General features: G+C 37.9%; 2 protein-coding genes across 2 annotated transcripts in view; one reads left to right on the forward strand and one right to left on the reverse strand.

Annotated features, from left to right (window-relative positions):
• The window catches only part of CDC123 (cell division cycle 123), a 421,061-nt gene that overhangs the window by 104,157 nt on the left and 299,457 nt on the right, over positions 1–17,447 (forward strand). The window lies entirely within an intron of this gene.
• Positions 1–17,447, reverse strand: part of UPF2 (UPF2 regulator of nonsense mediated mRNA decay) — a 727,243-nt gene that overhangs the window by 25,669 nt on the left and 684,127 nt on the right. Inside the window, exons 16-19 of the mRNA XM_050803192.1 lie at positions 15,123–15,306; positions 11,391–11,530; positions 5,496–5,600; positions 5,100–5,198 (exon numbers count right to left, since the gene is read on the reverse strand). Of these exons, the coding sequence (XP_050659149.1) occupies positions 5,100–5,198; positions 5,496–5,600; positions 11,391–11,530; positions 15,123–15,306 (528 nt within the window). The remainder of the gene's footprint in view (positions 1–5,099; positions 5,199–5,495; positions 5,601–11,390; positions 11,531–15,122; positions 15,307–17,447) is intronic.

Here is a 17,447-nt window from a genome sequence, read left to right on the forward strand (position 1 = left end):
TGTTAAAGACTTCATCGACTTCTTCCAAGCAAACGGTAAAAGAGCAGTTTGGGGGATGTGGAGGGAATCCAGGCAGGGGAAGAACAGGTGCAAAGCAAGGACATGAACCAGCATGGTGCACTTAGGGAACTGCAAACACAGGACTGATGAATGAGCAGCAAAGAGGGAAGAGCTGAATATTCCATGAAGCTAGGCAGGTCATGCTGAAAGGCCCTCAATGTCTTGGAAACTGCTCTACCACCATTTAAACAGTCTTCTGATACAGGCCCCATATATTCAAGAGACTTGCAAATCAAGTAAAATCCTGTTTTATTGTTTTTTAAGCTCCAGTTTATTATAATCTGCTTGAAGTCTTCCCAGGTTTATAAGATTTATAAAGACTTTTTTCTTAAAATTCAAAAGGATCACAATAGACAAATCTTGATTTTTCTCCCTGATTATAACATTAACATATTCTCTTCATAAAATATTTAAATACGAAAATGTATTGGTAAGTATGTCCATACTAACTCCTCCAGCCACTTCCCTCTGCCCCAACCCCAAGATGCAACAACTATTAACAATGGAGTATGTTCTCTCAGATTTTTTCTTGCATATACGAACAATATATACATATAAACACAAGCAACCACTATGCATACTGTTGTATACTCAACATACATATTTTTTCTTCTGTTTAATCCTATATCTTGGTTATCTTTTTCTTTGAATATATATAGAGCGAATTACATCGATATGCCCTTATTATTTAATTGATTATTGACAGACAACCAAGACTTTTTTTTTTAATGCTCCTTCCCACACATGGAAGGACTTTCTTTCCTATCACAATGTGATATCTTTGTATATTTAGCTTTATAAAGAGAACAAGTAGGGGTAAATTTTTAGATCAACTGGCAAGCCCATTCGACAGGTTTACTGAATTTCCCTCTAAAAAAGCTGGACTGACAGACATTTACAAATACGTTTACTCAAACAAAACCACACTGGGTATTATCACTTAGTAAATCTCAGTATCTGATGGTCTGATAAGTGAAAAGGCTCATCTGAATTTGCACACTATTTTATTACTCATGAGCTTTGGCATGATTTTGCCATTACCTTTCATACAATTAAAAAAAAAAAACTAGATCATTTATCATTTCTCATTGGTTTGCTATAGAAGTATTAGGCCTTTGTGTAGACTATAAACGTTTTCTTCCTGTCGTTTCTTCAAGTTTCTCATAGCATCCTGTGCTAGAAGGCAACACAGTAAAATAGTTGAGAACAGATTCTCACACCTCTTAGCCATGTGGCCATAAGCAAGTTTTTTTTTTTTTTGAGACAGTCTCACCCTGTCCCCCAGGCAGAGAGATTGCGCAGTGGAACAATCTTGGCTTACTGCAACCTCCACCTCCCGGGTTCAAGTGATTCTCCTGCCTCAGCCTCCCAAGCAGCTGGGACTACAGGCATCCGCCACCACGCCCAGCTAATTTTTTGTACTTTTAGTGGAGACAGGGTTTCATCGTGTTAGTCATGATTGTCTCGATCTCCTGACCGCGTGATCCACCCATCTTAGCCTCCCAAAGTGCTGGGATTACAGGCGTGAGCCACCATGCCTGGCCAGCAAGCTTCTTGTCTTTCCAAGCCTCTGTTTCTTTAGCTAAAGCAAAAGAATACTAATAGTATCTGACAGCACTGTGCAAAGAATAGATGTAAAGCACTTGATGCAGGGCCCAACAGTCTTCAAAATTATGGGAGTGTTTGATAGATTTGCAATTAATTCTGGTGTGGAAATAAAACGGAAAGTCAACTTTATTTCTGTTTATTGTCTGTTTTCCCTTAACTGATTTGCAATGTTATCTTCATCATATTATTAAACGGTCATGTTTTGGGTCGATTTTGTATTCTCCTCTGTTTCATTAATCTGTTCCTGTATCAAACTATTATTGTCAGTTTAAAACGTTTTATCTTTTTTTTTTTTTTTGAGATGAAGTCTCGCTCTTGTCCCCAATGGTGCGATCCCGGCTCACTGCAACCTCTGCCTCCCAGGTTCAAGTGATTCTCCTCCTCAGCCTCCCGAGCAGCTGGGATTACAGGTGCCCACCACCGAGCCCAGCTAATTTTTTTTTGTATTTTTAGTAGAGACAGGGTTTTACCATGTTGGTCAGGCTGGTCTTGAACTCCTGACCTCATCTGATCCGCCCGCCTCGGCCTCTCAAAGTGCTGGGATTACAGGTGTGAGCCACCGCACCCGGCCATATTTTCATATCTTGTAGAGCATTTCACTCATTTCCCAAAAATCTGTTAGCATTCTCTATTTTGCTTATTCTTACAGATGTTTTAAGAAATAATTTTAAATTTATTCTGCATTGATCTCCCTGCTCTTCTCTTTCCCCTGCAAAACCAAAACATCTTCCTGGTGTGATATAATTAGGATTCCACTAAGTTTAAGGGCTTGATTTATGGAAAACTAGTATCTCTAGGATACTGCATCTTCCTGTGACAATTTTATCAAAACAAAGAGATACTGTACAGTTGTTCAGTATTTTGATATTGCTTAAAAACTAGGGCCTAGTATAGGATTAAGTTTTTCTCCAGCACAAAAAGCATATCTCCTGCAAAAATGTGAATCCAAACTTCCCTCCTTGATTATATCTTCCCATCCTTCCAGCTTGCTTCTTCAAGAACTGTCAATAAGCAAAAATTATTGGACCATATCAAAAACTTCTATTCCTTTGACTTCATCAGCTTTTCTACCTTATTTCTAAATGTTAGGGTTCTTCAGGGCTCAATTCTGACCCTGCTTCTCTTCTATCTCCACACTTTACACCGGGGATGAATCATTTGTTCCAATGCTTTAAATATACTCTACCAATCACATTTCTGTTTTCACTCCACATATCCCTCTGATCTCCATACATTTCCATTTTGACACCTTAAGGCTTCTCAAGTGTAGCATGGGCAAAGGGAAACTTCTGCTCATTGGTCCCTTGTTTCCTGTCCCAGAGATTAGCCAGTGGCCCAATCTGGAAAACCAGCTATCATCTTTGATGCCTCACCCCCTACACACCCATATCCAATCCAGCAACAAATAAGCCAGATCATTCTACCCCTGAATAGCTGAAATCCAGACTTCTCTCCGTGTGTCTTGCCATATGCTAGACAGCTGACCATCATCTCTCACCTGACTCACTACAACAGCCTTCTGTCCAGGCTCCCTGAATTTAGTCTTGCCCTGTTGGGTACCTCTACCCTCCCACATAGGATTGTGCCCTGCCCTCTATTAGTGTTGGCCTTCTTTTAGTTTTTTAAACACAGGTTCTTTTCTCCCTCAAGACTTTTGACACATTGTTCCCATCTTCCCTTAAATTTTCACCTGGATGGATGGCTCCACTTTACTTGCCCTGTTTGAAATTCATGACCTCAGAGGTGTCTTCCCCATTATCCTATCTAGGAATGCCCTTCCCTCAATCTCTACCAAAGCATTCTGCTCTTAGCATTCATCACAATTTGAAATGATGTATTTGTTTAGTTGTTAAATATCTACCTTCTGTTAGAACAGGAACCACGTCAGTTGCATTTACCACTTTATACTTAGCCTGATGCACACTGTTAGGCACACAGTAGGTACCCAATAAACATATCTGCTAAACAAATGAGTGGTTGAGTAAATGGCTACTGATTCATATAAGATGGGAAGTTTCTCAGAGAAGTAAACCATTCTCTCCTCCAAGGGATTATAATGATTATGTTTTATTTGATTGCTTGGGCTCCTAAATAAAATAAATGTAAGATTTATTTCATAAATTAGGAGCTTTCTGGATATATGAACACATGTTATTTTAATATTTAAAGAAAGAAGATCACCTAAGACACCTATAACACTAATTTGTACTTGATCATACCTTTGGCTGTAGCAGCATCAAGGAAAGTAAAATCCAATATTTCAACTCTAAAGGACTGCTCCATGAGCATATAAAGATTCCATAATATCTTCTACCTTTAAAAAAAAAAACCCTGTCTTTTAACTCTATGACCTTCTCTAGCTACCTCCCCGTTTCTCTTCCCTTTCTGGCAAAACTCCTCAAGACTTATCTATATCCAGTATCTTCACTCCCTCCCTTCCCATTCTCCACCAAACCCACCCCAACGGGGCCTGCATCCTGCCATTCAAACAAACAAACCCACTCGTCAAGTCACCAAAGGGTTAACATCAAGTACATATAGGGCTGAAGTAAGCAGTCTAAGATTTTACCTCTAACTCTAGAAAAATATAGTTACTTGAAATTACTGTGGCATTCAAAAAACTGCTAGATGGTGTTTTTTAGAAAATCCAGTTTATTAATGTTATGAATACATTAAACAACTAGTATTTCTTTAAACATTAAATAACAAACATTTTTCCATTAACATAGAAGCTATTCAACTAATAAATGTAAGAATTTACTAAATTAAATGACCCCAAATGTCTATCTTATGCACAGTTTGGCTTCCAAACAAACCGCAAGAAAGAAGTCTTAGAAATATGAGTTAATAGGCCGGGCACGGTGGTTCACGCAGTAATCCCGGCACTTTGGGAGGCCGAGGCAGGCGGATTACCTGAGAGGTCTGGAGGTCGAGACCAGCCTGGCCAACATGGTAAAACCCCGTCTCTACTAAAATACAAAACTTAGCCCAGGGTGGTGGCACATGCCTGTAATCCCACCTACTAGGGGAGGCTGAGGCACAAGAGTTGTTTGAACCCAGGAGGTGGAGATTGCAGTGAGCTGAGATCGTGCCATTGCACTCCAGCCTGGGCACTCCAGCAACAGAGTGAGACTCTGTCTCAAGAAAAAAAAAGAAATACGATTTAAGAAATAAAGGCAAAGATTGGCATAATGATATTATTCTGTTCCAAATCTTGTGTGTGTTGCATTTTCACCAACTCTACCTCATGCAAATCAGGATGTGGGATGCAAGAAGGACAAGCAGCTAGCTGCAAGCTGTCTACACATGATCTAGCAAAAGCTGCTGCAGAAGAGACACTTAGATAGGAGAGGCCTTCACATGAACCAGAATATAATGGGCTGCAACGTTTTGTATTGAGAAGAGTCTTTGGAACAAACGACATTTAATACCTGTAGATTTTCTAGCATCATTTTATCCAGAGCTTGAATGAAGTCCTCATCTTCTACACAAGGTACATGCTTAAGTCCACCGCCTTTAATCATTACCTCCTTATTAAAACAAAACAACAAAATCAGACCAGAAAGTTTAACTGTAATGTTTTCTAGGGCAAAGCCTTTTAGTATTGATAACTTGCTCAACATAACTCAAGGAGTAAAGTGAGTAAAATATCTAACATTATTCAATGTTAAAAGAATTTAAAGAAAATGGTTAGGAAAACAAATTGAAAATGAATTTCTAAACAAACATTTTTCATAATCAAAAGAAACAAAAGTTTAGTGACTAAAATTTGAATACTATAAAAATGTTGCACAATTTCAAAAAGTAAACTTTTCAGCCATACATACAGTATTCTCTTCATCGGTTTCATTTTCCTTATTGGAATCTGTAAGGTAATCTGTATTCTCTTCCTCCTCTTCTTCTCCCTCATCATCATCATTATCAGAACCCTCCTGAAATTATTGAATATTAGAAGATTAAAGCACTTTGAGAAGTTAATCATATTTTACATGCCTTAAAAAGATTTCAAAACTTCTGTATAATTGTTTACTATTCTCAACTTTTAGCTCTTTATGTAGTTGGCTTCCAGTGGGAGGGCAAAGTCAGCTAGTAACATTTAAGACAAATTGGTAGTTGAAAACCCATCTTACTGCCTTCAACTGATCTAACAATACAGAGATCTACTGTAGAAGCTCTTTCTTGAATTCCACAATGAAGAAGTTTCCTGAGCCTTTTGTGTTCTCCTCCTCCTGAAACTAATCTGGAGACTAATCTGAACGTCTCACAGTAGTTCTTTAATACCCATCTAACTGCAACGGAAACCAACAAAAGTTCAAATATAACAGCATTATGAGCTGAAAGCAATGATACAGCAATACCTTTCATAAAGCACTTCGGTTTGGAAGGTATTCTCATACACTTCATTTTGTTTGCTCTACCCAAGTCTGAGGATGCAAGGACAAGTTTTACTGTTCCTATTTTACACATGAAAAAACTGAGACTCAGGAAAGTTAAGTGACTTGCCCAAGGGCACACTGCTATTAAGCAGAAGACCTGGCCGTTCAGCTCCCCTAACTGGTGGTTTTCAAAGACGATTTCACCCCATTATCACAGTCAGTCTCTGCCTCCATCCACTTCCCTCAGCTGAAATTTCTGGTCAAACAGAAGACGGGGCAGAGTTCCGACAGATTTTCAAAGGGCACAAAGCACAGAGTGGAGCTTCGTTTGCCCCTCCACCCCAGTATATCACAAGTCACCCCCAACATGGTTCCTTAAGAGTTAAAAAAAAAAAAAAAAACCCACTAAACCCAGCTGCTTCTCACTGTGCAAAGATGGCTGAGAAATAATTCCTGAAACAAATGACTTAAATGTGTTATCTTTAGTGTATGGAGCAATTAATTCCAAAACCATAACAGTGTATAGACAGCTGAAGATTTTGAGTTCCTAAAATGACAACGTTTCAAAAAATGGATACCAATGGCCGGCGCCATGGTATAATCCCAACACTTTGGAAGACCGAGGTCAGGGGATCACTTGTCAGGAGTTCAAGACCAGCCTGGCCAATATAGCAAAACCTCGTCTCTACTAAAAATACAAAAATTGGCCAGACATGGTGGCAGGCACCTGTAATTCCAGCTACTCAGGAGTCTGAAGCAAGAGAATCACTGGAACCTGGGAGGCAGAGATTGCAGTGAGCCAACGTTGCACCACTGCACTCCAGCCTGGTCGACAGAGCTACACTCCATCCCCCACTCAAAAAGAAAATGTACATCAATACATTACCTTTTCCCCCCCAAATGCATTAATGTTTTCTGAATTAATTTTATAATTCAAAATTAAATTTGCAATAGAGGTGCTCTTAAATTTGCTCTTGAAAAAATGAATCCTTTCTTAACACTTAAAAGACACTTCCCATTCAAAAACTAAGCTAAAATACATTAACTTTTTCCCTCTCTCCATCCTTTATGCTTCATATTATTCAGGGAATGGAGCATGCATTAATTTTTCAAATTAAGATTTTGAATAAGAATTTCATTTGTCCTAATCCCACTGTACACTGATACAACAATGGGTGGAATTAAGAAGTGCTCGCCAATGAACCACAAAACCTAAGCAGGCTAGGGAAAGCAAGAGGAACAGCGCAGCAAAAGGCGAACTGCCTGAGTTCAAATACCGGCTCTGCCACCACCTGCTCTATGATCTTGGGAAAATTATTCAACCTATCTGTGCCTTCGTTTCCCACCTATTGCAAGGGTAGTATGAGAAATGGTAATACAAAGACAGCGCTTAGGGCAGTAACCATGAATAACAATTGCTCAGTAAATAACTATTATTGCTATTATAAGAATGAATCCTGTACTTTCTGTTGATAAATTACACAATGCTAGAGAATACTGGAGTTGTCACAGAAGAACATTTAATTGAAACAGTTATCTTTAACTTAGATAGCTGATGTTTAAGAGAAAATGTTCTGGTTGTCAGGTGCTAAGAGTCACCCCCACTCTTCAAAAGGTCAAATAGAACCTTGAACAGCTGAGGACCAAGATAAAAATAGAACACAGCATTTGTTTTGAAGAGCTGAATTATAACCCTTCTGTCTCAAAGTAAATAACTGTAGAATATCCATTGCTCTTTTTTTTTTTTTTTGAGACGGAGTCATGCTCTGTCGCCCAGGCTGGAGTGCAGTGGCCGGATCTCAGCTCACTGCAAGCTCCGCCTCCCGGGTTCACGCCATTCTCCTGCCTCAGCCTCCCAAGTAGCTGGGACTACAGGCGCCCGCCACTTCGCCCGGCTAGTTTTTTGTATTTTTTAGTAGAGATGGGGTTTCACCATGTTAGCCAGGATGGTCTCGATCTCCTGACCTCGTGATCCGCCCGTCTCGGCCTCCCAAAGTGCTGGGATTACAGGCTTGAGCCACCGCGCCCGGCCTATCCATTGCTCTTATCACTTTATAATCAATGCATCTTCTTTCTTTAATAAATTTCTCCTCCTTATGTTTGGAGGGCGGTCATGGGAAACTGGTCTTGGGGTGAAAGGAGAAGTGAACTATTCCAACCTCATTTCTCACAAAGTAAACCACAGTCCCAGTTCACTTCCACACACAAGCACATGGAACCTCCCTCTGCACGTTTTGTTTGTATTTTTATGCAGCAAACACCCATGTATCCTGTGCACTATGCATTCTCCAACTGGAAAAGTAAGTAATGGTTACAAATGATATAACTATCAAAAGTATAAAGTTCATGTTTAAAAAGGAGAAAATGCATTTAGAGGAGGAAACATATCAGAACTCTTCAAATGAGAAATTAGTAAGAAAATGAGCGCTCCTTAATGTCATATTTACCAAGGATGCTGGATTTATTAGATACTGCTCATGTAATTAGTACAGTAGCCAAATCCAAGACAACCATAAGATTAGTCTGAAAATATGAAATGGAAATATTTTCTCATTTCCCTTTGTTGTTATAAAATACTTAATAAGTCAACTTGAATTCTATTACTGAATGTTTCTATTACAACCTCATTTTGAAAACAAAGCAATGTAATGCCCATCTAGTACACTGAAGCCAATTAAAGAAACATATTCCAATTCTAAATTTTTACTAACTTATTTATATCTAAGGAAGTTCTAAGGTTGTAAAGAAAAAGTGGTAGCAAATAACAATAAATACTTAATAGTGCATTTCCACTGCCTATAAATACTAGCCAATTAGGAAAACCATACATTATTACCTATCTTTTCACAACCAATCCTTTTTAACTAACAGCAAAGCCATTTGTTATGCAGTTAAAGCATTCCAAATATCCAATAAGTTACAAAGCTTTAGGGCTGAAGGAAACACAGCCTTATGGATTTTTACATCTGACCGCAGAAACCTTTAATCACCTTAAATTATGAGTCCTTTCTCTTTAATTCTAAATAAAGCTTTTTAAAAATCCAGTTTGCAAATCTATCTTATGAATGTTATAAACAATTAACATTCCTTTAAATATTAAACCCACATTCTCAAAATATTTACATCCCATTTACTCAAATAAATAAAAACTTTAAAACTGAAATTAAACTTCCCCAAAACACTTAAGTATTGACTGCAAATTTAAACTTTTTTCAATATTTAATTAAAATAATACTTCCAGTGAAAAACTGCTAATTTCATGACTTACATTTTAATTTCATCAGTATTCTATTCGTATCTTACTAATTCTAACTTTTTAAACTCTCATTTTTCTTCTATACCCCTAACCCATTCCCCAATCTACGAGATTATAAAGCAAATCCCAGACATCCTTTTATTTTGTTCGACTTTTTTTTTTTTAATTTAAAGAAACAGGGTCTCACTATGTTGCCCAGGCTGGACATGAATTCCTGGGCTCGAGCAATCCTCCTACCTCAGCCACCTGAGTAACTGGGACTACAGATGTGCACAGCTTCATGGAACTTTTAAACGTAAGTGAGTTTGGAAGAAAAAACTGAAGAATCATGGGTCGAACATGGTGGCTCACGCCTGTAATCCAAGCGTTTTGGAAGGCCAAGGTGGGGGGATCACTTGAGGCCAGGAGTTCGAGACCAACTTGGCCAACATGGTGAAACCCTGTCTCTACTAAAAATACAAAAATTAGCTGGGCGTGGTGTCACACACCTAAAATCCTAGCTACTTGGGAAGCTGATGCACAAGAATCACTCGAACCCAGGAGGTGGAGACTATGGTGAGCAGAGATCATGCCACTGCACTCCAGCCTGGGCGACAGTGAGGACTGTATCAAACATCGACAAAACCGAAGGAATTAAAACTGCTAGTTTTAATCATACAGAAATGACATTTTGCTAAGTCAGAAACAGTACAAGAGCAATTTCATATGGTTTAGCTTAATAGAGTCATAGATACAAAAAGGGTGTATCAATTACTATGGTATATGTTGAATTTCGGATTTCATATAACCATGAGATCTGGGAAAAATAAAGCAAAGCTCATTAATATCTAGCCAGTAATTTTGCTTTGAAGAGTATAAAATCCACTGACTTTTAAAAAGTCCATATTCAACAGCGAGATTACGATACACAAGAAGTGGGGTGCAGTGGCTTACACCTGTAATCCCAGTTCTTTGAAAGGCTGAGGGAGGAGGATTGCTTAAGCCCAGGAGTTCAAGACTAGCCTGGGCAATACAGCAAGATCCTCATCTCTACAAAAAAAAAAAATAAATAATAATAATAATAATTAGCTGGGCGTGGTAGCACGTCCATGCAATCTCAGCTACTCAGGAGGCTGAGGTGGGAGGATTGCTTGAGCCCAAGAGGTTGAGGCTGCAGTGAGCTATGATCACACCACTGCACTCCAGCCTTGGCAACAGAGAGAAACCCTGTCTCAAAAAAAAAACAAAAAAAAAGATGTGGAGATCAAACAATTTTTTTCTTTAAATTGCTTATTAAATAAAAATGCTATGATCAGTATTTTATTACTTTCTTTAAAAACTTTTAACGTGGGCGCGGTGGCTCACGCCTGTAAACCCAGCACTTTGGGAGGCCGAGGCGGGCGGATCACAAGGTCAAGAGATCGAGACCACGGTGAAACCCCATCTCTACTAAAAATACAAAAAATTAGCCAGGCGCGGTGGCGGGCGCCTGTAGTCCCAGCTACTCAGGAGGCTGAGGCAGGAGAATTACGTGAACCCGGGAGGCAGAGCTTACAGTGAGTCGAGATCGCGCCACTGCACTTCCAGCCTGGGGGACAGAGCAAGACTCCATCTCAAAAAAAAAACTTCCAATTAAACAAGGGGTTTTATGATAGAAATATACTACTAGTTACATTTACTATCATAAAACTAAATAAGAGACCAGGTGCAGTGGCTCACGCCTGTAATCCTAGCACTTTGGGGGGCTGTGAGGGGCGGATCACTTGAAGTCAGGGGTTCAAGACCAGCCTGGCCAACATGGTGAAACCCCATCTCTACTAAAAATACAAAAATTAGCTGGGCGTGGTGGCAGGTACCTGTTATCTCAGCTACTCGGGAGGCTGAGGCAGGAGAATGACTTGAACCCAAGAGGCAGAGGTCGCAGTGAGCCAAGATTGCACCACAGGACTCCAATTTGGGCGACAGAGCAAGACTCTGTCTCAAAAAAACAAAAAACAAAAAACAAAAAACAACTAAGGAGGAGGTCTTATGTATTAAAAAAATTTTGGCTCGTATAATCAAAATACTCTTATACAAATGTACTCTATGTTGCTATATATAAAAGTCATCACCTCTTCTTCTGGCTCATTTACTTCACTTTCATTCCCAGATTGTTCTTCTGTTTCAGCTCCCCCTTCTTCTTCTTCTTCATCCTCTTCAAGATTTTCTCCTTCTGTCATAGAATCTTTTGAATCTTTGTCATTTACTAGGCCTTGAAATGAGAAGATGGAAATGGAAAATACATTAAAAATAGATACAGGCCAGTTTTCTATACTATACCAATTCATGTAAAAGTATGCATTAATAATTCAACAGCCATTTTCTCAGAACAAATGTAAAAGAGTTAAAAACTGCGGTGAGAGACATTTTAAAAACTAAATGTGTAGGCCTACATTTCAACAAAGAAACACCACTAACAAAAAGCGACAAAAAATAAGTGTATATGTGTGTATACTTTTCCCTCTTTTCTTACAGCTTTAAATACTTGGATAATCTTATATATCTCAGTCTTGGACAAAGGTAGAAAACAGCAACAGAGGAGGTACAGTCTCAGCCATATGTAAGATACAGCATTGGCCACACTCTTTACCAAATGAGATTTAAAGAGTCTCCAAAAACTCAAAGACTTGAAACAAATTGTGCCACTTTAATGGATAAATCATATTTGGCTATCAATTTGAATGTAGGCAAATTAAGATGTGGGGGAATGGGGCAAAAAGCTACATAGCAGCTTTGTCACCATACAGACTCACTTTTTTTCTTCAATAACAGCATTCTCCTCCTAAGCCTAATGGAACTCCCTGGCCTGAATTTGCTTTCACCTCCTGTGTCCATCCCACATTTCACAGCCTAGTCAATTCTTCCTGTTGGAATTCCAATCCACCCTCTCTACTTTTGAGATGCACACAATATGGTCTCATCTGATCCCACTGATCTGCTACCCACTCCTCTCTCCTAAGCCCTCCCCTGAAGTTGCCTCAGACATCTCCTGTCACAGAACACACTGCTTTAAGATTTTGTTTGTCCAATATCCTTCTCAATAGAGAACACCCTTCAATACGTACTTTCAGATCCCATCCACTCTTCAAGTTCCGTTTCAGTTTTACTTGCTGCAGAAACTGTCAATGAGTATTTCAATCTATTACTTTTTCTCCTATTTGCTCCTAAAGCATGTGGAGAACTTATAGCATCTTACATTTGATGATATACTACGTTGTTATTTTTTTCCTAATAATCACATAAATATTACATCAGATTATAAGACCCTTGAGGACAAAAAACTTATATGTTCAAAACTTGAGAGCACATATATTAATAAATACACAGTAGGTGTTAAATAAATACCTGTTGATTCATAGAATCTGAGAGGATTCAAGCAGGAAGAAACTTTAGTGATGATATGATTTAACCCTCTCATTTCATGAATACTGGTTTGAACACTTCCAAACCAGAATTCAAATAATATTGACTATTACCATTTTAGTTTTGTTCTTAAATTAAAATAAAAATCTGAGCCAGTAATCTTACCTATCCTGAGAAAATCAGAGGTACACTAAAAATGTTATTTACATAAAACTAGAATCAACCTAAGAGTGAAACAGTATCAACCTAAGAGTGAAACAGCTGTATGAAATAAATTATGGCACATAGATACAAATGAACACAGCCAATTAAAAAACAAAAAATAAAGCTTTAAAAGAATATGTGTAATGTCAAGAAAAAATTTCATAATGTATTAAGTAGAACCAATTGGTTATAAAATCACAAACACATAAAAAATTTAAAAAGAGTAGAAAAATATGTATCAAAATAGTAACACATGATTATCCTTCTGTATGGAATATTGGTATTGTTTTCTTGGTATTTAAAAAAATTACTGTCATGAACACTTATTACTTTTAATACTATTAAAAATTATTTTTAAAATATAAGAAAATGGTTTTAGTATTTTCCAATTAACTACAATGTTAACATTGGGATACTATAAAACTAACATGAGACAATGAATTTTCAGGTGTCTGAAAACAAAAAACTACCAAAAGCACAATACTGTATTATCTTCTGGTTTATCAGTAGGAAACTGATTTAATATCAATTTTTCTGCATATGTCTTCTTCCTGATATTTAGACTCTATAACCAGGAAGCAAATGGAGACTTGGGAGTGCACTGATTGCAGCTGCTACCATCTTTTGAGTTTTATTCATGAACAGCGATCTATTTTTTACCTTCATATTCTAAGCAAGGACAGAGTCCTCACAAGAAGCCTGCAGTCCTTTAATTTAGCCTTTTGATCTACAAAGGACAAAGCACAACTGTTCTCTTTTCTGTCACCAAACTAGGTATCACACTAATATTTACTCATGTCCACTATACAGAGAGTACCATTCATTAAGGTTTTTGAGAAACAAGGCTAAGACTTAACAATTTTCCAAGGATCCAAAGCAAGTGAAATAAGTTCACAAATACTCTGCTTGATATGAGATCATGTATTCAATTAGAAATTTCAAAAGGAAAAGAAAGTAGGTAACTTGGAAAAAGGTTCAAAGAACAAAAAGAATCACATATGCTTTTACGGGTTAAGTTGCAGGAAAAGTTAATACTTGCACAATCAGTAGCAGCACTTATAAAACCTTTACCATGAAAACTGGTTCTTCAGATATGCAATGTAGTAAATTTATATAATTTGCATAACTGGTTAAGGTAAAGATCCCTTCATGATAGACATGAATGTACCAAGTTCTAGTGGGAAATCAAATACTAGCTTAATAGTATGAAAACGTGTCACTTTATTTTTATTTTATTTATTTTTTTTGAGATGTAGTTTCACTCTTGTTGCCCAGGCTACAGTGCAATGGCGTGATCTTGGCTCACTCCAATCTCCGTCTCCCGGGTTCAAGCAATTCTCCTGCCTCAGCCTCCTGAGTAGTTGGGATTATGGGCGTGCGCCACCATGCCTGGATAATTTTTGCATTTTTAGTAGAGATGGGGTTTTGCCATGTTGGCCAGGCTGGTCTCCAACTCCTGACCTCAGGTGATCTGCCTGCCTCGGCCTCCCAAAGTGCTGGGATTACAAGCATGAGCCACCACAACTGTCCAAAACATGTCACTTTAAAATGACTACAATAAAACATGCTAAGAACTATCAGCATATAAACCAGGTTGGTATGGCTATACCTTGTACTGGTTATTTCTAAAGACATGTAGGTTCCTGCAGCTCTAATGGCAGCTATTCAAGAGTTAACTCTTCTCCCCAAAACAACCTCAGGATACTGAAGTATATAGAGAACCTTCTAATTATCTCTAGATTTTCTCTAGTCCTTAGAAACAGAAGCAACTCTGCCAGTGGTAAGCTCTGAAATCCTACCCTGCAGGATAGTTCCAAATTTCTGACAGTTACTCCCTTCTACAGTTTCTTTCCTTGCACTTTTTAAGAAATAATGCCTGTTGAAAATATATACTGCAAAAATAAGTAATGCTTTAATCAAAAATAGATTTTATATTAGCAACCAAAAATTCTACAATTAAGAGAGGTAGACAGGATTGTGGTTTTCGTTTTTTTTTTTCCCATCACTATTACTTGCTTCAAGTCCTGTGAGTACTGCATAACTGTTTTTCTCCAGTTTGAAATTACCTAGTGAAATCAAGCACATCACATGGCTATTACCTAACACTATTATGTTACACTCAACACTGAAAATAGAAAAGATACAATGTAAACTCTGACTGGTAACATTATAAAGCAAATTCCAGATACAATCTGCCAAATAGCACCTTCATTTTCTGTCTATAATCAATTGCTTACCCAGTTTTATTAAGAATTCTCGTTCCAAGTCTTGTACCTGCCTGATGGATTCTTCCAGAGAATTACAGAGTTTGATCTTTGGTCTTAGCAGTTCTAGGGTATCACTGATCATGTAATCTATATCAATAGGAAATGGATGGTCTTTTGTCCAAACCTCCAAACTTTTCTTCCACCAAACATAACGCTGATAACAAATGAAAAATAAATTTAGCTACAAGAAATTAATAACAAAATATTTAAAAATAATAAACTATATTGTGCTGTTACCTAGTTATAACTATTAAGCTAAAAGGTTGTAAAAGACACCTACCATTTCTATTAACGGTCAACAGCAATGATCTTATTCCAATCATTTCCCTCTGTCTATACAGGCTTTCAGCTATTTATTATAACTGTCACAGTTTTTTTAAGGCAAGGATATATTATAAATAAAATACCAAATAAATTTTCAGCTACTCCAAAACAAGGTACTGATTTCCCATATTTAATTTTGCAAATATAACCAAATTCAAAGCCATTGTTGTGATAAATGTTCATTATTTTCTCTGTACTACTTGCTTTGATTTTTGAAGAGTTAAAGTATCTGAAGATACGTTTTTTGAAATATATAAAACCACTAATCATCAACAAGCATTTATTGAACATCTACTGTGTATATGGCACTGTGTAGATATTTTCCCTCTCTACTCCAAGCCTGGTTCCCACATTCTATTTTATATTTGTTCTAATTCCTAAATTTACATTAACTGAAAGCACAACCCCAACCCAAGAATTTACTAGTATATAAACAGGTATTCCTCTAGGAGTTTTACTCTTCCTCTCCAGTCTGTTCCAGGTCCTTGCTACTCCAAGTGTGGACCTCATCTGGGAGCTTGTTAGAAATGTAGAATCTCAGTCCTCCCCCTAGATCAACTGAATCAGAATCTGCATCTTTACAATGTCCCCAGGGGACATGGATGCTCAGCAAAGTTTAGAAGCACTGCTCCAGGTGATCCTTTCTTCCTGACCTTCTAATACTGCACTGTACACTCCATGTTCTGGGTGAACACACAGACCTCGCCACCCAGGCCTCACTCACTTTTGACTCCAATTCCTAAGTATGGCTCTGCTATGCACTTTTGTCTGTTAATCAATTTGGAAAACATTTTTGTCTCTTTTTGCTCCTGAATATTTCTGAGTGTTTCCTTTCTCTCAGCCTAAGACGTCAGAGAGAATCCAAAGAATGATTCCCTTCTGAGAGAGACTCTAGTTTGGATGCTGTTATAGTTGCCATTTTGCAGCAAAACTCTGGCTTTTAATACAGTATCCAACTTAAGATGGTCTCACATACAACAGGGACTCCAACCCTCAAATCTGCAAGTCCTTTTCCCCACTTTCTGCTCATCAATTCAGAAAGTAAAGGAGTAATAAGTTTCCCTCTATTGCAAAAGAATAGTGGTAGGAGCAAGCTAACAGACCACAATTCCCCAATAATATTTACCCCCCACTTAACACATGCCACAATGTGGATGTATTTTTAATACTTCAAATTCTAACATTAAACTTATTTTCTTCATAATGGGTAAATGAAAATACTAACAACTGTGATTATATAGAATTGAATGGTACTATCAGTACTTAGTAAAACTTAAAGCACTTGATAGTGAGTTGTTCACCCTAATCGGCACTTAGAAAATTGTATTTTATGGGAAATAGTAATTGGGCTCCAACTAATCAACCTATAAGTTAACTTCTGAAATATAAACTTTATAGAGGTTGTAGTACTGTCCCTGTATTTGTATATGAATTTAATTTATATTGTACTTGGTCTAAATCAGAAGTTTATATAATTAACCAAAATTAAGATATGGAGTGCACAACTCAAGAATTTATGAATAAATGAACAAACATTCTTTCTGTATTAAATAGAACACATTTTTCTCAAAAGCGATAGGTTTTCTTAAAAAAAAAAAAAAATTGGCTGGCATGCTGACTCATGCCTGTTAATCCCAGAACGCTGGGAGGCCGAGATGGGTGGATCATCTGAGGTCAGGAGTTCAAGACCAGCCTAACCAACATGGTGAAACCGCGCCCCCCCACCCCCCGCCACCAAAAATACAAAAATTAGCCAGGTGTGGTGGAGTACGCCTGTAATCCCAGATACTCTGGAGGCTGAGGCAGGAGAACTGCTTGAACCTGAGAGGCAGAGGTTGCAGTGAGCTGAGATTGCACCACTAGACTCCAACCTGGGTGACAGAGCAAGACTCAGCCTCAAAAAAAAAAAAAAAATTCTATCTTTTAGAAACAAGAATTTGGGCTGTGCACGGTGGTTCATGCCTGTAATCC

The sequence above is a fragment of the Macaca thibetana genome, chromosome 9 (assembly GCF_024542745.1).
Source record: "Macaca thibetana thibetana isolate TM-01 chromosome 9, ASM2454274v1, whole genome shotgun sequence".
Taxonomy (NCBI): domain Eukaryota; kingdom Metazoa; phylum Chordata; class Mammalia; order Primates; family Cercopithecidae; genus Macaca; species Macaca thibetana.